This window comes from Pollicipes pollicipes, unplaced genomic scaffold, assembly GCF_011947565.3.
Source record: "Pollicipes pollicipes isolate AB1234 unplaced genomic scaffold, Ppol_2.1 Scaffold_7262;HRSCAF=8765_pilon_pilon_pilon, whole genome shotgun sequence".
NCBI classification, from domain to species: domain Eukaryota; kingdom Metazoa; phylum Arthropoda; class Thecostraca; order Pollicipedomorpha; family Pollicipedidae; genus Pollicipes; species Pollicipes pollicipes.
Window position 1 is genome coordinate 14,407,133 of NW_023597055.1, and position 21,294 is coordinate 14,428,426.

A 21,294-nucleotide genomic window follows, 5' to 3' on the forward strand; every position below is an offset into this window, starting at 1 on the left:
GCCCACAGTATGGCCCGCTGGATTGCAGCTTACTGGCAGTGTGGCCCGCTGGATTGCAGCTGACTGGCAGTATGGCCCGTTAGATTGCAGCTTACTGGCAGTGTCGCCCGTTAGCTTGCAGCTTACTGGCAGTGTGGCCCGTTAGCTTGCAGCTGACTGCCAGTATGGCCCGCTGAATTGCAACTGATTGGCAAAATGGCCCGCTGGATTGCAGCTGACTGGCAATATGGCCCGCTGGATTGCAACTGAGTGCCAGCACGGCCCGCTGGATTGCAGCTGACTGGTAATAATGCCCGCAGGATTGCAGCTGACTGGCAATATTTCCCGCTGGCTTGCAGCTGACTGAAAGTATGGCCCGCTGGATTGCAGCTGGCCGGTTGCCCCCCCCCCCCCCGCCCCCCCTCCCCCAGATGAGTGGGAACACGTGTTGTGCGTTTTTTATCGCAGCATGTTGCGATTGGTTCACCGTCAGCTGGCGCCGTTGTCGGAGGTTAAATCCTAGAGCACACATCTATGAGTGGGTAGTCCAGTATTACCTGATCAACAGTGAAGACATGCCAAGCCATGAAGTCCTGATACAAAGCCCTCACTTAAGCCCATAGGCCCACAAAGTGCGGACAAACAGAGCGAAGAAGCGGTAAGAAGCACCTATTTCGAAACATCTACTACTAGCGGCACTTCTGGTCCGCAACAGCTGACTGACTGCACAATCTGCAGTGAGACTGCAGCCACCACGCAAGACGTGAACGCGCTCTTAGCTTCCGAGCCCTGCTATCCCCAGTCCTGCGTCTGCGTCCGCAGCGTTGACTGGTGTGGCTGGTGTGGCAATGGTGTGTGGCTGGTGTGGCCATGATGTGTGGTTGGTGTGGCAGTGGTGTGTGGCTGGCGTGGCAATGGTGTGTGCCTGGTGTGGCAATGGCGTGTGATTGGTGTGGCAATGGTGTGTGGCTGGTTGCCGCGGATGAGCGGGGGTCTGAGGACTGAAACATTTCGCCGACGTGCGGCAGTTGCACCGGTCAGATGACGCCACCTGCTCGTTGACGAAGGCCTGGCCGAGGCGCGCGCAGGCCTCGGATTGCACGCCGCGCACCACCCGTACCGAACTTTAAACAGGCACAACGCACACAACCAGTCAATATTCGGGTATTCATGCGATCGATGACCAGCACGTGCGTACCCTTACGCGTTGATAAAGGTTAGCCAGCGAGGGGCGGAGAAACATCAGGATCGGCCAAGGAAGTGAGCGGAGTGCTAGTGACAGCCCCAGTTCAAGCTTGGCTCGAGGTCCTATAGCAGCGATTGAACCATGTGAATCGCGGACAGTTGGGTCTACACGCGGCATCACGCGTTCTATTCCCTGCACAATCCGCCAACACGTTTTCCCCTCCTATCCTGCCGTCCAAAGGCAAAAGGATCTAAGCGTCATTAATAAACGTGGCACTTAGGCGTTTTTATCTTCGGACGGCAATTTTGTCATGCCAATGTGTGACTGTACATGTCGTCTACTACAGCTCGTGGCAAGTGCTGCTACCGAAGTTACCCGAATCCTCACATGCGGCCGGAGGTGCCCGAGTCCTCACACGCGGCCGGAGGTACCCGAGTCCTCACACGCGGCCGGAGGTACCCGAGTCCTCACATGCGGCCGGAGTTACCCAAGTCCTCAAGTGTAACCGGGGGTACCCGAGTCCTCACACTCGGCCGGAGGTACCTGAGTCCTCACGCGCGACCGGAGGTGCCCGAGTCCTCAAGCGTGACCGGAGGTATCCGAGTCCTCACATGCGGTCGGAGATGCCCGAGTCCTCACACGTGACCGGAGGTACCTGAGTCCTCACATGCGGCCAGAGGTTCCCGAGTCCTCACATGCAGCCGGAGATGCCCGAGTCCTCACACGTGACCGGAGGTACCTGAGTCCTCACATGCGGCCAGAGGTACCCTAGTCCTCCTCACATTCGGCTGACCACGGCCACATGGAATGGCCCTAAGATGTCCCTCCAAGCCAATTCAACGTATTCAGATGTGCTGACCACGGTTGCCAGCAATTGGCATCTCTTAAAACATGGTCCTGGTCCACATCATATACACTCAGTTTCGGCTGACTTCATGCGCCCTGGTGCAACTAGAGGTACTTGGTTGGCATCTAACACGTATGCATCACGCATGAAAAGTACGCAGGCGACACTACAGATAGCATCCGTTTAATGATATCTGTCAGATACCATTAGACACACTGTCAGCCGCCTCTTTGCAGCCGTGCAGCTATTGACTAATGATCCATTAAGGGTGGATGATCATTATCATTGACTAATGATCTAAAACCGTTCAGGGGTGACCACCGCAAGTACTGAATAAACCGCGTCTCAGATGTGTGTCCCACCACTATCTAAATCATCCCAGCAGTCAGCATTGCAATTACATAACGGACCACCGTTCCGAACACCTCACCCATCACTAACCCGGTCATCGAGCTCATGATCGTCACCGGTGCCCGCACTGCTCCAAACACACGACACCAAGCGTCGCTACAGAAGGTACTCTGGCAGCTCCCCCAGTCCTTTCTCTCGCACTAGGCGGTCTAGGTCTGTCACGTGACCTCGCACGAGGGCCTTCTGCTGCTCGGTGAAAGGCTCGGCCGGTTGCGCCTCCGGCTTCTTCTTGCGGTCGCGTCGCTTCATCCTGCCGTTCGGGTAGCTGGCAACAAGGGCGAAGCGGAGGTTGGATGGCAGGCTATTGCGCTTGGGCAGACACAAATTTTGACGATGGAAATTTCGCGATTTGGGCTCACGTTGCACGGCTTGCGCTTCGCAATGAGCGCTTCGCAAATGGAGCGAAGGCGTGAGCCTGCTCTGTACGTGCAGGGAGTCGTCCTACAAGCACCCGTGCTGCAAGCACCCGTGCTGCAAGCACCCGTGCTGCAAGTACCCGTGCTGCAAGCACCCGCGCTGCAAGCACCCGCGCTGCAAGCACCCGTGCTGCAGGCACCCGCGCTGCAAGCACCCGCGCTGCAAGCACCCGCGCTGCAAGCACCCGTGCTGCAAGCACCCGTGCTGCAAGTACCCGTGCTGCAAGCACCCGCGCTGCAAGCACCCGCGCTGCAAGCACCCGTGCTGCAAGCACCCGCGCTGCAAGCACCCGCGCTGCAAGCACCCGCGCTGCAAGCACCCGTGCTGCAAGCACCCGTGTTGCAAGCACCCGTGCTGCAAGCACCCGAGCTGCAAGCACCCGTGCTGCACGTAGAAAGAAATTTCCTCATGGTAGATGAAATACCACTGCCCACACTACGGAAGATTTGGGGCCGAATCGTGGAGACATCGGTCGATAGCTATTTAGTCTGTGTGTCGTTGGGGCTTTACGACGACGACGACACACTCAGCTGCTGAGGCTATATGGCGTCGCCTGCCTCTCACCCTGGCAGGAAGGGCGGGCATCGCGGGGAATCGAGCCCCGTACCTCTGGTTTCCCAGACGCGCAGTGGTCGACGGTTACGCGTAAACCGCTACACTACCGGCGCCCCAGCTATTTAGTGTAATTGCATTAACTTAGAGGGGTTCACGGCCCCTTCACTGTGCGGAGTCCTCCCCGCGCCTCCTCCTCATCGGCTACGTCCCTGACCTTAATAAACACTAAGAAAAGATGAAAAGTTTGTTGGGGGAGGGGGCTGAAGGAACAACTGATCCCTCTGCAGTCTGCACGGCTGGGTGCACCTCTGCGGTGCCCCAAGCTCCACCCACCTGTAGAGGCAGCGGAGCCGGGCCGGGTCGGGCCGGACGCCCAGAAAACGCAGCACGCGTCCCAGCTCTGTCGGCAGGTCCTCCAGCAGCCGCTCGTACCGCACCAGCAGCAGCTGGTCCGTGGGACACTGACCAATCCAGTCAGCGTACAGCTTACGCCAAAACAGAGCCTTCTCGCTCACGTACTCTTGCCAGCCTGCCGGGGGCGAATCAGCATGAGTGGGCGCTCTTCTCGGTGAGAGAGAGAGAAAGAGGGAAAGAGAGAGCGAGAGAGAGAGAGGGAGAGAGAGAGAGGGGGAGAGAGAGAGAGAGAGAGGGAGACAGGGAGTGCGTGCGTGCGTGCGTGCGTGCGTGCGTGCGTGCGTGCGTGCGTGCGTGCGTGTGCGTGCGTGCGTGCGTGCGTGCGTGTGTGTGTGTGTGTGTGTGTGTGTGTGTGTGTGTGTGTGTGTGTGTGTGTGTGTGTGTGTGTGTGTGTGTGTGTGTGTGTGTGTGTGTGTGTGTGTGTGTGTGTGTGTGTGTGTGTGTGTGTGTGTGTGTGTGTGTGTGTGTGTGTGTGAGGTTCACCCACCCACGGCTCCCGTGCACCAGGCTCCCAACATGGGCGCGAGAAGCCCTGGTACGCCGCCCCCAGCAACGCCCGATACAGCGCTGGCACCCGTCCTCAACACCGCCGGAGGTTCACCGTGCTACATCAGAATGACTCGGGCTCACAACACCAGAACCCTGTCAGGGCAGACCTTCCTTTAGAAAATCTCGCAGCATCGGCCCAAGTCCACAGAAAATCAAATGAACCATGCTGGTTCACACACTCCAAACCTCGTTCATATTCAATAACGTAATTGTCAAGGCGTGCGCTCCACCCGTCGTGACACGAATCGCATCTGCACTTGCCACTTGCTTCCGCGAGCTGGACTCACACCGAGTAAACGCCTGGGACGAGCCTGACCGGGGTCAGCAGCACAAACTCGTGACGGTCGACCGGTGAGCAGATGTGCGCTAAGGTTCCAGCACGTGCGCGGGAGGCCTGTACCGGGGCTGGCGACCGGGGATCAGACGGACGTTTTTTTCAGCGCTCTGATTCAAAGCGTAGCCGATTGTTCAGCTGCTTATTCATTTATTTATTACACGTCATAAGCTCATTCCACTCAGAATGTGACTATTACAGAGCGCGTGTCGTGGAAATAAAACACTATAGGTCAGGGATGCTCGCGCAAACACGTACACACGCAGGCACAAATACGCGGAACGCACTCTCTCACATTCGCTAAAATCATTTGAAGTAGCCGTCACTATCCGTAATCGATCCACCGCTGCAGGATATAACTACGCAGCTTATTGCGGCCAGGACGCAAGATCGGACGATCACAATGGAGTCAGTTGTGACGGCTCGGTTACCTGCGACCGCAGGCCGAGAGAACATGGCTGCGACCGCAGGCCGAGAGAACATAGCTGCGACCGCAGGCCGAGAGAAACTAGCTGCGACCGCAGGCCGAGAGAAACTAGCTGCGACCGCAGGCCGAGAGAACATAGCTGCGACCGCAGGCCGAGAGAATATAGCTGCGACCGCAGGCCGAGAGAACATAGCTGCGACCGTAGGCCGAGAGAATATAGTTGCGACCGCAGGCCGAGAGAATATAGCTGCGACCGCAGGCCGAGAGAATATAGCTGCGACCGCAGGCCGAGAGAACATAGCTGCGACCGCAGGCCGAGAGAAACTAAGTTAAGCTGTGAGAGTATTTTCAACTTGAGCAGTCTTGAGCACTTGAGCAGTCAGAGCAGTCGACAGAGCGTGACTCGTCAGTCACGCTTCTCAGAACCTAATATATTTGCGACCACTGATCGCAGAAATGCATGTAGCTTCAGATGTGCCATGTAACTTGTAAGGCACTGGCATGCCAGGCGTTTGTTCGGACGTTCTTTTCTACAGCTCTGCAACTTCACCACAGATCCGCTTCCCCTTTTGGATCAGCATGGAACCGAAGGCAAAACTTTCCTGTTGCGAAAACCCAACCACGGGGCGGTATGAGAGTTTCAGACTGACGGAGGAGAGAAGGAGAAACCGTAATGGCAGGGGTGTGGCTCAATGGGAGCAAGCGTGCACGTGCTCACGTGCCAGACGGTGGATCCGTCTGTTTTGTGGCGTTTCTAAAAACGATCTCAGATCTCAGCAGCCAGAGCAGGTGAAGACGTGCACAGCGGACGTGAATGCGTCATCGACAACTCACTAACAGGTCCCAAAAGGGCCTGACCCATAGATGTGCCAGTTATAAACCAACGCAGCTAATGCCACGGCGGTAAGCGACAGATGTCAGACTTTTTTAATCGATTTCTAATACGAAACGCTGTGGCCAAATCGAGAGCCACTTGGCAACGCAAATAAAAGTCCTGTGTAAACCTGCTAGCTGTGGCCATATTACGTTTCTCGCGATAGTTTGGTTGCCATTTCCAAAAATATGACGGTTGCAAATTCGTCAATTTCGTCGATACAAATTGCCATTGCTGGCCAAGCTCATAGCCAGGTAGTTGTTGAACAGAGTTATTCATGAATTAAAACGTGAACTTTGCATCGGTGGACCTTTGCCTGGTAAATTATAACAACGGATCCTGTCTATCATGTCTTCCCAATGTGCAAAGAGGTTTGGGAAATAAATTTCGTTCAAACTCAACAACACTTGCTATAGTCCTCTGATATAAGCAGTGCAACGGCGTTACCAACACTAAACCTATTATCTGTCTCGCTGTTACGCCCCTGTTCAACTTCTCTCTGCTACAACGTTTTCCTGCCCGGCAGATTCCTCTAGCTGAATCGACTGGCAGACAGAAACTGTTTCGGTCCGATGCTGTTAGCCTTCTCTCAAAAGTTGCGATGCATCGTCGTTTTTCATCCCCCAATGTCCTCGCCAACGGATACATCAGGCACCATCAGCCAGCAGACCACCAACTAAACAACAACACGAATCAGCAACGATCGATGATATGCTAGCCAACCAATCAACTAACAAATATGCAACTAGATACCAAAACAACTAGATACCAAACGACAGCCAATTTCCGATTCCCCATACGCGGCGGGATGGGGTGGGGTGACTGACTAGCCCCCTGACTAATCCCCTGACTAGTCCCCTGACTAGTCCCCTGATTGGGGTAGTCTGCTGCCGGTGGCATCGGCCGCGCTTAAGGTCAGGTGACGTCAAAGGGTGGAACGGGCCGTGCCGGGCATTGCGGCACGTCAAGTTTTCGCCGCACTGCCGCTGCCCTGGTGCGTTACCTTCTGAGGGTGGGGTCCCGGCGCACGCAACGATCACCGCTTTGGGTGAACGATCATCCAAAAAAGTCATCCCTTCAAAAGGGCTCGGACTCAGCATTCAAAAAATTAAAAACAACCAACAGGCATCAATAATCAGCAATGCGATTAACAGGCAACTAAGCAACTTGGAACTAGCTAAGCAGCGAGCAAAATCAACAAATCACCACATCAACGAGCCAACCAACAGGCAACGAACCAACCAACCAAAAACCAACAACCCGGCCAACTGGCGCGTCCTCTGACCTTCTCCCTCGAAGTGGCTGGGAGGCGCGAAGCCGAGGTGGCCGGCAGCGTCCAGGTGCCGATGACTGAGCAGAGCCGCCAGCGGGTTGCGCACGAGCAGCACGGCGCGGCAGCCGAACTGCGTTACGTGTGAAAACACGCGCCGCTGTTGCTCGGGCTCCGCCGTCACGCCCTCCAGCGTGGTGAAGCCGTGCGTCTTCTGCGCGATCGTGGTGCCAGAGTCGTACGGTACTATCTCCCCGTACATGCCTGAGCAACGGGGGAAGGAGAGAAATAGAGATAAGCGAAGTGTCGTGTGCACGAGTGCAGTGCAGAGGTTGCGTGTGAGATCTGCACGGCACCACTGCGTCATACGGGTCAAGGTCAGGGCACAGCAACGCATCCAGACAGGGACCTTGGGTCAGGGCTCCCTTACATTGCTGCACACAAATTTGACCGCCCTTCCGTTCGTTTAAGGCGCTCTGACATAGAAGGCATAAATGTCGGCGCCATAAAGCTCATGGAAAGCAACGCCTCTAGCTCACACCAAAAACGCCATTCTGACTCCTCTCTATTCTCTTAGGGCTACAATCTAATGGGTTACACCAAACCCGGACTGAGAGGGCCTCAGAATCCAAGCAGGGTGCCACTTCCTTTAGCCTTGGAGGAAGAAGCGGGTGTCCTGCTCACTCCCGTCTTTACCCATAGACATGGGAGCGCAGCGGCCCCTCTGCCGACTCCTATACACACCCATTCGAATACGAGCAAAAGTAGATCCCTGCCGACCCCTGCACACGCTCATGGACACAGAAGCAAAACGGACACTCTGCTGACTCCTCTCCACACCCATGGACATAGGTGCAACACAGGCGAGTGAACCGTAACCGCCCACTTTTCATAACCAAAGGTTAAATATTAGTCAACTGAAAGCTTTTAGCAAAATATTCTGCTTGAAAATAATTTTCTATCGTTGCTGACGCTCAAGTGCTCTTGGAAACCGGACCCACCTTCCCTGATGAGCACCACGTCCGAGTACAGGCTGCCGGTGAAGACGCCGGTGGCGCCCTCTATGAGCTGGCGGAGCCAGGTGTTGCCGCTGCTGGGCAGGCTCACCAGCGCCGTGGGCCTCAGCCCCGCAGAAAAGCGCGTGGCCATGCGGCGGCAGCTGGAGTCGGTCGCTGTCAACGCCCAGGGCCGGAACGTCCTGCCGGCGGACCGGCACGTGCCAAAGGTCAGCGAGGGGGTCGCAGTGCACGGGTACGGGTGGGTACGGGTGCTGACGGCGTCATGGCCGTACTACAGCAACCGGGTACGAGCTGGGTGAGATCTGACCGGCGCTGTCGCGGCTCTTATTCTCGCCTAAAGCGATTGTGGTTTGGGTGAAAGACTCCATGTATTACACCGTAAAACGTAGAATCTTTTACGTTCTAAACATCTTCTGTAAAGCAGCACTGGCTGTAATGACGTACGCAGATTGGTGTGGCGCTACCAGTTACGGCGGCCTAATGGTGAAATTAACACAGAACCAGAGTTTGCTTCTCCTGTTGGATGGCTACTTCACTGGTGCACATCTAAGACGTATCCACCGCTTCGAAGCTCTCCTTTTGTCTCGAGCAGGGGTTTTCCAGCGCCAGGCTGTAATACTCTAATCGACGTATTGTGCACGCCTTTCGAGCGGCAGGCTGTCTCTTCGCTGGCGTCTTTCCCTTCTCGCCCGCCGTGCTCGGCCTCCCCCCCCCCCCGGCCTTCCCTCACGGCTCACATGTTGAGAAGAGTCCGCTGCCGGTCGTCCCAGCGCTGCAGCGGCAGCTGCTTCAGCGTCTCCAGCTCAGTGACTGTGACGGGCAGCAGGTCCTGGCGACTACGGAGCGACTTCGACCGCGCCACCCTTTTCGCCGCGGCCTTGCCGCTGCGCCCGCCGTCCCTGGCGGCTTGGGACGGGTGTTCGCCCGCGAGCAGCGCCACGTGACTGAAGCAGGCGACCATCAGCAGCAGCAGGAGGCTGCCGCCGGCCAGTAGCAGCCAGCTGCGCCGCTGCCGCCGCCGCATTGTGCGCACGCCCCTGCGGACAGACGGGAGAGGCGCTCGTGAATCCGTCGGAGTTTACTCCGGTTACTTGGATGGGACTCGTAGATATATTGGCGGCCCATTTGGATGATGGAATCTTGTAAAGGCTCACTGGCCATTGCTGGTTCCACTCATTTACAATGCTTGCATTCTCAATTGTAACAACCACCACACATCGCCGACATCGTCTCAGTTACGAAGCGCAAAACGCCTCCGCAGCGCAGGTGACACTGAAGACCCACCCTACCGACCCATGCGGCACGCGTTCGTCCGAAATGCGTGTCGCTGCCATATCTAGGCTCTTGCGAGCAGATTCCAGCATGCAACAATGCTATGGCTTTGGACCGGTTGGCTTTAAACTGACTCCTCAAAGTCGTTGGTTCCCCGACGACAAAAAGAAAACGCCGCTACTACGCTTTTTTGGGGGGGGGGGGCAGAGGGAGAGAGAGTTCATTCCGCCCAGATTGCGCAAGGTGACATAAGAAGACCAGTTTCATTGGCATGCACACTGAATTTTGTTTGAACTTCATATGGGACCGGTTTGCTCCTCCCACAACCCCGTGTGGCGGCCCCGTATGGCGGCCTTTTGTGACGGTCTTGTGTGGCGGCCTTGTGTGACGGCCCTGTGTGACGGCCCTGTGTGACGGCCCTGTGTGACGGCCCTGTGTGGCGGCCTTGTGTGACGGCCCTGTGTGGCGGCCCTGTGTGGCGGCCCTGTGTGGCGGCCCCATGTGGCGGCCCTATGTCGCGGCCTTTTGTGGCGGACCTGTACGGCGGCCCTGTGTGGCGGCCCCGTGTGGCGGCCCCATGTGGCGGCCCTATGTGGCGGCCCCATGTGGCGGCCCTATGTGGCGGCCTTGTGCGGTGCCGCGGACGTGGTAAGAGAGAATGGCTGGTACGTGTGTCGTATTGTGTGCAAAAGTATTTCTACCCAAGCAAAGCGTAAAAAATGGGAGGTAATGGATGCATAAAAATGTTTTCACAAATACACATCTAGTTTGCGGGAGAGTGCCCATTTGAAACTGGGTTGAGAGGCGTGCAGATTGTTACAACTGCTGCTCTTCTCCCACATTTTGGTGTTTGGTGCCTGGCCCCCGGGATTCGAGGCATCCGCCTATCCACTATTTGAATTCTGCTTTGGTGTCACCGACACTCTGCTATCATTGAATAGCCAACGCCAAACCACCCCGAGGAAAGCCTGAGTCACTGCCCCCTACCCCCTCCCCGAATGCCCTTTCGCTGCACGACCTACAGCAGTCGATGCGCCCTACCCCCCCCCCCCCCCCCCAAATACCCTTTCCTGGATGCGTCGCGTCACGCACTATATCTCCGCAAGTGCATTTTAGGTGCCTTCCCCTCATGGCAGCCAAATAACTGTCTTGGAATCAACGTGGCGAGAGGAAAGTTTCTGGAGCTCAAGATTTAAGGATCGAGAAGCCTTTACGTATGTCCAAATCAGACTACCAGGCGTTGTGCAGCGCGAGAAAACCTGCAAGTTTGGTTAGATTAGCTGATGTGATTCGCTGCGAGTGACATAGCGGTATGACGCCTCCATTTCTACGAGAATCGCAGCATCACTGGCTACACCGTTGATCTACACCGTTGAAACGATCAGGAATCATGTAATCCAGTGCTATCCATGACATATGTGGAGAGGAGCGAATTTGTGGGTGGCACGCGAGGCAGCATGGCCTATTTTGCGGGCAGAGGCGACCGGCTCCGTGCAAGGCCCTCTGTACCAGCCGTGTACCAGGTACGGTCATCTGACGATTTGACCATGGAGTCCCGTCGTCAGGTGAAGTCATCGTTTGCCCTAATGTAGGCTTGTGAGCTGCACGACGAGGTGTGCAGCAGCTGTCTGATTGGACAGGGGGGATGACGTCAGTGGAATAAGTGGACCAATGGCCGCTGAAGGAATGACAGGGATCTGGCTCCGTGCAGCTCCGTAGCATATGAAACTTGCGGGAACAGCGAAGAATGACGCCTGCCGCGTGCTAAGCGATTGCGAGTCTGCCAGTTGCGAAGAGACGGGTGGAGTGAAAATCAAAACAGAGCAACCATTGGAACCCACAAACAAAAATCGAGTGATGATTTCAAAAGAAGGTTCCTTAGCCATTCTTCACCTATGACGATACCTTAATGACTTTTTTACAAGTAGTGAGAAGAGCAACTTTCTTAAAGGGAATGCTCCACATTCAAAGATGTCGGGCCAAACATCAGATATGATGAAATGGGCTAACTTGTAACCATTGGTATATTCTAGAGGCAAAACACTGCTCTGGACAGCACAATATGAATGTTTAATAAATGTGTTCGTTGAAACCGCATCGCTTGATTACGTCGTGGAACGTCTTAATGACAGCCACTGCAGGATTGGCAGCGTCAGAACTGCCCCTGCAGCGGATGAGCCAACTCACTTGCAGTACTTCAACTTGCCGAGGGTTCTATGTTTGTTTGAACGTATTTGCGGAGCCCGGACATCGTCATTTGCTCCTGTTTTGTTTTTCCTCGCATCGTTTTGATATATTTGCCCGTGATTTTATATCATTTGATTGTACTCACCTACACATTTATGGCGGTATTATGTAATGGTGTGTTTCACGTTCGTGTCGGGTTTTGAACTGAGATAGCTATTTTTAAGATCATTTGGTCAGTTCATAACCCTGCCCATTTCAAAACCAAAGACCTTCTAGCTTCTGAGTTACACGCTTGCGAATATGTGAAGACTTTTTCGTGTAAACTGTTTCTAGGTCATTCAAGTATGGGTGATGCCATAGAAAGGCCACTGATGTCCTAGCACCACCCCATTGGTAATGCGGCGTTCAGAGAGGGACGTATATATATATATATATATATATATATATATATATCTATCTATCTATCTATCTATCTATATCTATATATGTATGTGCATTATGTGTATACATGTATATATGTGTATGTATATATCACTGAGCCGTTCACATCTGGCGTTCATGAGCACAAATTCCACACATAATGTACGTCAATTGGCTCCCAATTAATGTTGAGGGCTGATCAACTTTTGATCACGAAATACGTTTTGTATAAAAGGAGCTGTACAAGGCTGTCAATTACTGCGGAAATGAGACTTGTAATAGAAAAGCTTAAGAATAGCGTCCAAACCAAGCATGTGAGTATAATCCAACATCTTGAACTCACGGATAGATACGCAAGAACACCACAACAAAGGGTCAAAACACGATCACATAACGATATTTTGTTCGAACGCTTCCAGCACCACCACAGCCACCTCTCGGGAGATGAAGCACTACAAATGAACACTATGGTGGCAATTTTGTACGGTTGGTTTCGCAGCACCTCAAGGTCGTGCAATCGTTCCATGACGTAATCAAATAATGGCGTGTTAAGAAACGTACTAAATATAGAAATTTGGTTTGGTTTGGATTGACGCTTGCCGCGTCCCCCGCTCGGCCATCATAGCCAAAAGCTGCGGGTTATCATACAGCCAGGGGCAACTGGAGCACTCCACGAGAAGGCATCCAATCCACTCCAAGAAGACACCCAATCCCATCCAATCCACCATCCACTCCACGCGAACAATCTTTGCTTGGCAGTGACATTCCATGACTTTGTTCCATATTTGCATAAGTGTTTTACCATCATGTTCACATCATTGGCGTCATGGAGCCCCGCACAATCATCCGCGATCACGTCCAGGCAGATGGCGTCCAGTCAGCTCGGTGTCAGCCCCGAGCGGTACGCTTCCGGGCTGGTTGTCCTGTCTCACCGCGCCCAGCCCTGCATTGATGGTTATGGGTTCATGATCACTGATGGCATCAGGCAGGACGGCGACCGTTGGCGGTGGGTCGAGCTGATTGGTGATCACGCAGGGTCAAGTGCCGTGGGCTTTGGTAGAAGGTGAGTGGGCTGATCCATCAATCAATTCTACTCTCGCTGTACCGCCTCAGGAATTACTTTACGCCTCATGCTCTAGAAATCAAGAATTCAAAAAGTTTTGAGCTCGGCACCAAAACCGTCTCTAGCAAAAATTAAATGTGATTTTCACTTAACGATAGATGGCAAGGCTATCTCGCCTTCATGGCGAATCCAATTTATCGGTGTAATCGTAGACTCGACATCCGTGTGCGAGGCATGTCGCAAAAGTCGTACAAAAATGCAACGTAATTGTACTCCCGCTGTAGCGCATCAGGCATTACTTTACGCCTTATGCTGTAAAAATCAAAAATCAAAAAGTTTTGAGCTCGGCATCAGGATTGTCTCCGGCAAAAAAAAAAACGCAGCCAGCATATAACGGCGATTCCGGAATCTCTAGTCTGGTCCTGGATGGATGACTTGGTGAAGGAGAGAGATGTGCTAAAAGTATTCAGGGGCCTAAAATGTACAGGATCGCCCCTGGCTGTTCAATCTATTTTTCCACCATGTTCCTCTCTTTCACCAAGGGAGACGCGCTCCCCCAAGTCAATGTCTCCCACCTGCCCAGGTGCCGACTGGAAGCCAGCAAGCGAGCCTTTCCCTATCATGCCGCGACAACTTGGAACCGCCTGCCTCCAACCGCCACCGTGCCTTCATCTCTGACTTTTGAGGGATTAAAAACTCGTATTTCAAAACGTAATGTCTGGCTCATGTGCTTCAGTTCAAACCTATGCTGATTACCTGTGTGATCGTACCGCATTTCATCGCATGGTATCTTGTATTATGATATTATATGGTCTAGTTCATGATATCGTATCATGGTATTGTATCTTATCGCACATTTCGTAGTAATGCCTGTTATATTATATCATATATATATATATATATATATATATATATATATATATATATATATATATATACATGGCCATGTGTTATGATATGTTTTTGCAATGTGTTGTGTGCGAGTGACGTAACGATCCCAGTTAGCGAACGTTGTAACGAGCAGAAACATGAAAAGCCACCTCGTGGATGGTTGAGCAAACAAAACACAAATGCCCACACACGCGCACCACTTCGAGCGTCAGGCAGAAGGTTTACGTTCGCTGGACGTTAGGACAGATTACGATTGTGTTTACATTGTCGAGTAAGCTGCACGCTCGAACATCCAGGGCGCGGTATGTGGCCGCTGCAGAGTGCTGCGCATTAAGGAGGGGCCGGACCGTGGAAGGGCCGCCAGCGCGCAAAATATGTGACCTGCGCCCTCGAGGTGCAGAATGGACGTTGACTGCGGAACATAAAGACATTGGGTTGCGCCTGTGAAGTGCTGGACGCCCTGTCGCGTGGCTGCGCGGTGGCGGCGAGGGATCGAAAATATACAGGGGATGTGCGCGGGCAGGTGTGCGTGGGCCTACCCCGCCACAGCAGAGACACTGCAACCGGACAGAAACACTGGATCCGGACTGGATCCGGATAAACCGAAATAAACTGACGACTGGATCAGCTATCACCAAACAGCTCGATTGGACTTTAATGCAGAAACAAATTCTTTCTTATAAAATTAATGTTGTTTTTTTCGGGGCAGTTGGCGACTCACGACGGGTTGCCGCATGTGGTGGTGTGAGGGGCGCCAAGTTGATAATGTAATGCGAGAGCGTTTCAAGAAGTCAAAACCAGTTTATCTCCACGCGGCAGGTAACAGGATAAATAGAAGCAAATAAATGTATTTATCTTACACGTTTCAACAAGCGCAATAATATCCGGCTCATCGGACAGGCCCCTAGCTATTCTGCCATCCAAAACATCTCATTGCCATGCAGTTCAAGATGAGATTACGACTACAACGGCAAGTAAGTCTACTCCAAGTACTCTTGAAAATGTTTGTAGCGTAAACGCGCTACGTGCACCCTTGAATGATTAAGGCGCCTGTAGGGCCAAACAGAAGGCAACGACAAGAGCGTTGACTGGAGGCGGCGTTTAGTGGACATGAGCTCTGGGAGGCCCCAGGTCCCAAACTAGGTCCGATCTCCCCAGCTCCGAACTTAGGCTCTATTTTTCCAGTTCCAAGCCTAGGCCCTAGTTTCCCAGCTCCGAACCTAGACCCTAGCCTCCCAGCTCCCAACATAAGTCCAAGCTTCCCAGCTCCGAACCTAGGCCCTGGCTCCCAGCTATGAACCTAGGCCCTAGCCTCCCGGCTCCGAACTTAGGTCCTAGCTTCCCAGCTTCGAACCTAGGCCCTTGCCTCCCAGCTCCCAGCCTAGGCCCTGGCTTCCCTGCTCCCAACCTAGGTCCTAGCTTCCCACCTCCCAGCCTGGGCCCTAGCTCTCCAGCCCCGAATCTAGGCCCTAGCTCTCCAGCTCCGAACCCAGGCCCTATCTGACAAGCTCTGAATGCTGTGTCCCAGCAGGACGGTAGCAGCAAAGAGAGGTAAGACTGGTAACTTCGTCCCGTTGTTATGTATTAGGGATTTGTTCACATGCTTCAAATACTGACATCCATGCCGTGAAAACAAAAACAAACGAGAGTGGCCGCTGCCGGCCGAAACGCAAAGCCTCGCTCAATGTCTGTCTGACAACGCGCTGGATCGCGCTTCTTTCGCACGTGACAGTTTTGTGCGGACTACCGGAAATCATACGAAACTACGAGGTGACGGACGTGACGAAACTACGAGGTGACGCCGGGTAGCGGGTCAAACTTTTGTTGAAGCGCCCCGTCTTTTCCAGGTGAGGAGCGCGGCGACCATTCTCCCTAGCAGGAAACTCACATGGATTAGACACCGAACCGTTTCTGCGATAAATGTCGGAAAAATCATGTCCTGTAAGACGATTCCGATCTGAACTCCATGCTGAAAAGGCAAAACACGAATGTCTTTCACATGTTACTGACACGGAGCCGGATGTTGGTGACTAAGAAGACTATGAAGTGCACATCATCAACGTCGTTAACCTACACCAAACGACCACAGATGACAAATAACTGTTCCGACATCCGCCACTCAGTGGCGCGCTGCACATTCAATGATCTCGTAACGAACGGCTCTGAGAACACCCCGTCGAACGGAAAGCTCAACAGAGCTGCGCAATCAACGTTAGCCAGGTGCCGCGCGTTCTGGAACAAGCAGGGCCGCAGCGCCTCGAGCGCGGACGTACCCTGAGAGGAACGTTCGCAGCTGTTTGTGGTTTTCCCTGCGTCACCCGGTGGAACAGTTCGAATCAAGCGTGGCAGCAAGTGCAGGACATCACGCCCAAGTTCACGGATAGCCTCGACGGTCTGACGATGCTCTGAGGTCCCATGATGGTGACAATGCTCTGACGATGAGGCTCTGATGCCACGGTCCACGCGGTAGGACATCACTTCTACCACTGAGTACGTCAAGCTCATGGAACTAGCGACACGGAGACTAGACATACTATATGGCCAGAAAAACAGCTATGTGGACCCCGTCCTGCCCACGGCGGCCCAGCTGCCCGTGATGGGGAGCAGGTCAGTGTTACAGATCTACACTCATGTGGTGGGGGGCCTCTTGTGTTCCCCGAAGAATACCTGGAACCGAAGTTCAACGACGACAAGCACATCCTGGCTGTTGCCGTCCTTTCCCGCGTTTCAAACTGGCGTCGGTGGATGACAACGGGGCACAGACACGCGCCAAGACGCTCCTCTGGGCCGCCATGTCGAGGATCGAGTTGGCGGAACGAGAAGAGGGTGGAGAGACGCTGCACGATGTTGACGAACCTGCCATCGAGTCAGCTGCTCTGCAGGCACGCTGTCGCGGACGTAAACCTCCGCGGCGAGCGCGGCGCAACGCTGAGCGATCGCTCAACCGCGGTCGAGACACTATCTAGAAACTATCGAGGAACTTTCCCGCCAAGTAAACACAGTTTTACCATCGTCAGGTACAGTGGAGCGTCCGTTTTCGAGCGGAGCCGGACTACTCCAGGCAAACCGGAACAGGCTGGCCAACAACAACTTCCAGATGGAGCCTATGCTGCAGTTCAACGCATATTACCCTCCGCGCTGTTGGCACTTCGTCTTCCTACTAACCACCAAGTTACGGTATTTGGAAGTCGTCAATACACTAGCAGGCAGTTTCCCAGCAGTTTGTTAGCATTCGCTGCAACGCTTGCCTAAATATACTTGCATCGTAGTTTTCGTGTGCGATGCTATCACTATGCACTGCGCATTAAAAAAATTGTATTTGGGATTTGGAAACGTGTTGCGGATTGCAATTCCAATCCTAGTCCTGATAAAGAAAATTGATTAAAATTTGAATCATTTTTGGCAGGAGCGATGAGGATTTGGAATGCAATCATGTTTCCTCTGGGTTCAGCATACCGCTGGGTCATGCTGAAGGGCCCCACCCGGTCAAGAAGTAGCCTAGTAAACCCCATATCATTTGAGCATAGGCATACAATAAACAAGTTCTGTGAGTTAAATTCACCAAAAGTACCGCACAATCCCCTGATCTATTTCAATGTTTTATCTGTATCCATTATGTTTGACCCCAGAGCAAATGCGTCGAAAGCAGAGTGCAAGAGGTCACTTTGTCAGCTATTTGCAACTTGTTGGGATAAAATGCCTGTTGGCTTCCTGCTTGTTCTGGAAAAATGCAAACTAAGTATGTTGCAGAATGAACAGTTCCTTCAAGGGATTGAGATCCCTCTCATACGGACTGGTATTCCTCTAGAGAATGCTTTAACGACATCGATAATACCAAGTCAATTCAGCACTTCTCTTTTTCCTGAAGCGTGCATAAAAAACTTTACTGCAGAGGAAACCCTCGGAAATCCTACAGACACAGAACAGATGACTAGTTGCATGATCATTAATTTAAAAACAGAAGCCTCCTGCCAAAAGATAACCAGCGCATTGGGAGAGTAGACTGCAGCTTTCTATGCGTTTATCCATCTATGCGTTCAAAGAACCCAAAATAGATTAAGTTGCCGACATTTCCCAGTTAGACAAAAGACGACCAGGTAGAAAATATAGCCCAAAATTTTCGCTGAGTAGCGAGGCAAGCGTCAAATTTCTTCCAAATTCCTACGCAGCAAATTCCTATGAAATTGCTCCCACCTAGCGTAAGCCTCTTGACACAAAGGGGGAAGTGGCAGGATCCTTTTGGTCCTCCGCTGGGCTATATGCCCGCCAGCAAGCACAACTAACTCCTCCTGGTCAGCAACTCACTCTGCCCTATGATTAACTCCCCACTGTCCCTTTAATCCAATGAATAACACACTGGTTAAATAAACGAAATCCCAAACACGGCGTCACGTAGGGGTCATCGAAATTACCAAACAACTCTGGGAAGACCAGAGGGCTCTGAGGGCGCTATCCTAAAGACAGGCTTTCTTTTGTTTGGCCACAGTTATTTAGAGCTGAACATTGGTTCACGATGGTTCGCATCCATGGGCGCTGCCAGGTCGTGGCGGCTCCTGACTCTGACGCGGTGAGAAGTTCGAGGGACGTGGACACCCCTGACGCTCATGAGTACCAGCCCGACGGACGTGGACACCCCTGACGTTCGTGAGTACCATCCCGACGGACGTGGACACCCCCGACGCTCGTGAGGACCAGTCCCGACTGACGTGGACAACCCTGACACTCGTGAGTACCAGTCCCGACTGACGTGGACACCCCTAACGCTCGTGAGTACCATCCCGACGGACGTGGACACCCCTGACGCTCGTGAGTACCATCCCGACGGACGTGGACACCCCTGACGTTCGTGAGTACCATCCCTACGGACGTGGACACCCCTGACGCTCGTGAGTGCCATCCTCGATCAACGTGGACACCCCCGACGCTCGTGAGTACCATCCCGACTGACGTGGCCACCCCTGGCGCTCGTGAGTACCAGTCCCGACTGACGTGGACACCCCTGGCGCTCGTGAGTACCAGTCCCGACTGACGTGGACACCCCTGGAGCTCGTGAGTGACATCCCGACGGACATGGACACCCCTGGCGCTCGTGAGTACCAGTCCCGACTGACGTGGACACCCCTGGCGCTCGTGAGTACCAGTCCCGACTGACGTGGACACCCCTGACGCTCGTGAGCACCAGCCAGACCGATGTGGTCCGAGACAACGTCACCAGTCGTCACCGTCACGTCCCCATATGGTGGCCAAAGTAACTACTTGTAACGCTCACTATCCATCCCGAATGACACGGTGTGAAAACAAAGACAGTCTGAGACAGGTTCAACTCACAATCCCCTCAGCTAGGTCGGTTGTGTGAAATGGTGACCCTGTTCTCCTTGAAACCGACATAATGCTTATAAACGTATCTGTCTTATCTGGCGTTACATTGCTGTACAATGTTCACCACACCGCATCAAAACACGTCTGTAACAAGGCAGGGTTTCCCTGCCTTGCTTCCCCTGCCTGCCTTTCCGCCACCCTCGGACACCATTCACCGCAAGATGCACCTGCAGGAGTTGGAGCACGCCACAGCCAGTGCTGGAACCCATTTGAAAATCCGGTGGCACATTCTTCTTATCGTTATACGAAGAGTATAAACGGCGTTTTGCGCCTAATCTCACCCCAGTTTCAATGGAAAACCGCTATTTGCATATCCTGCCATGCCTCTGAGTGGTATCAGTTCCGCATGCTCTGCAAAAACGGCAATGAGGACATTTGCCTGCTCATAACTCACCTCGGCCGATCCAGTAAACCGCACACAGCTGCAAAAAAAAACGTACACCCTTACCAGGCCATGCTGACAGGAAAAGCTGGTCTGGTTTTCAACTCCGAGCCGCCGCTCCTTGTGCGCGCGTCGAAATCAGGTCCATCCACGACCAGCGCCCGATCCAGAGGCCTGTCACAGCAGCACCCCAGACGGGGTGCCGCCCACGCCTGCCCCCCGCGCCCACTTCAGCGGCACGACTGACACGGCAGCTCCTCATCACCAAAGCTTGCCAAACTCCGCGCAAACCACAGGGCGGTCACCGCCACGGTAGGCGTGCTCCAGCGGTGCGATTGGCGCAGCTATCCTGTGCCGTAGCCAGCGCGGGGTCGCATTCTGCAGGCGGTGAGAGTGAGAGGCGAGATTACGTCACGGCTGGGCATGTCACGTGACCAGCTCGGTGGGTCCACGAGATGACGGCAGTAGACTGTCGTGAGGTGCTGAGCCGCTGATCGGCTCAGCGGGAAAGAGCAGATTACCCCATCAGCACAGAGCTACAGATCCGCCCAGCAGGGATGATCGGATCACCCGATCGGCACGGAGTCACAGACTGACCCAGCAGGAATCACGCCAGATCAACACAGTCACAGATCGGCCCAGCAGGAATGATCAGTTCACCTGATCAACACATGAGCCATGATTCCCGATGGCGTCAAAAGTCTGTTACTTTGTGTGATTTCAGGACGCTTTGGTGGAACATCAACATTGCGCGCCTTTGTAAATTCATAACTACTGATTATATCAGTGCAATATGCTTTTGCCTGAGTTCTGATCAGATGCGTGTACGCACGGAGTGATCTCTAGGGGCACATGCCACCTTCTATCAGTTTTGTTACATATCTTAATGCGTTATGATTAAAGTTACGGAAATACAAAATTCAGATGCGTGTACGCACGGAGTGATCTCTAGGGGCACATGCCACCTTCTATCAATTTTGTTACATATCTTAATGCGTTATGATTAAAGTTACGGAAATACAAAATTCGAGGACGGCGAGTAAGGTCAAATAAGCTTAGAACATACAATGCTATTTTCCATCATACGAGGAGTTTTGCGGGCCTGTGCCACGCTAATCTGAATTTAAAGTAAGCTTCGGTTTTGTGTTTGCTTGCGAAATTTGCTTGCGAAATTGCGGGTCAACGCAGGGGTCGGTGGGAAAGTGTACTGCGCCGCAACGGCCAGACCGGCCTGTCCTGCTCCCTGGCGGCAAGAGGGTCAGCATGTATATTAATGATCGAAGGAGAGTAAGGGAATTTCTCGCGCTTCAATCGGCATTTCCGTTGCTGACTGTGCTATAGTTGCCTGGTATCCAACAAAAATATGTAGTTTTTGACGAAATTCCACGATTTTGATGAGTTGAAATACCTGGATGAAA

General features: G+C 53.2%; 1 protein-coding gene across 1 annotated transcript; it reads right to left on the bottom strand.

Annotated features, from left to right (window-relative positions):
- Window positions 1–1,184: 1,184 nt before the first annotated feature.
- Window positions 1,185–20,105, bottom strand: LOC119113475 (WSC domain-containing protein 1). The gene is made up of 6 exons (XM_037237784.1): window positions 19,943–20,105; window positions 9,020–9,319; window positions 8,265–8,461; window positions 7,279–7,527; window positions 3,729–3,924; window positions 1,185–2,688 (listed from the first exon to the last, which is right to left on the bottom strand). The coding sequence occupies exons 1-6, from the start codon at window positions 19,948–19,950 to the stop codon at window positions 2,520–2,522; spliced, it is 1,119 nt and encodes a 372-aa protein (XP_037093679.1). The 5' UTR covers window positions 19,951–20,105; the 3' UTR covers window positions 1,185–2,519.
- Window positions 20,106–21,294: the final 1,189 nt, after the last annotated feature.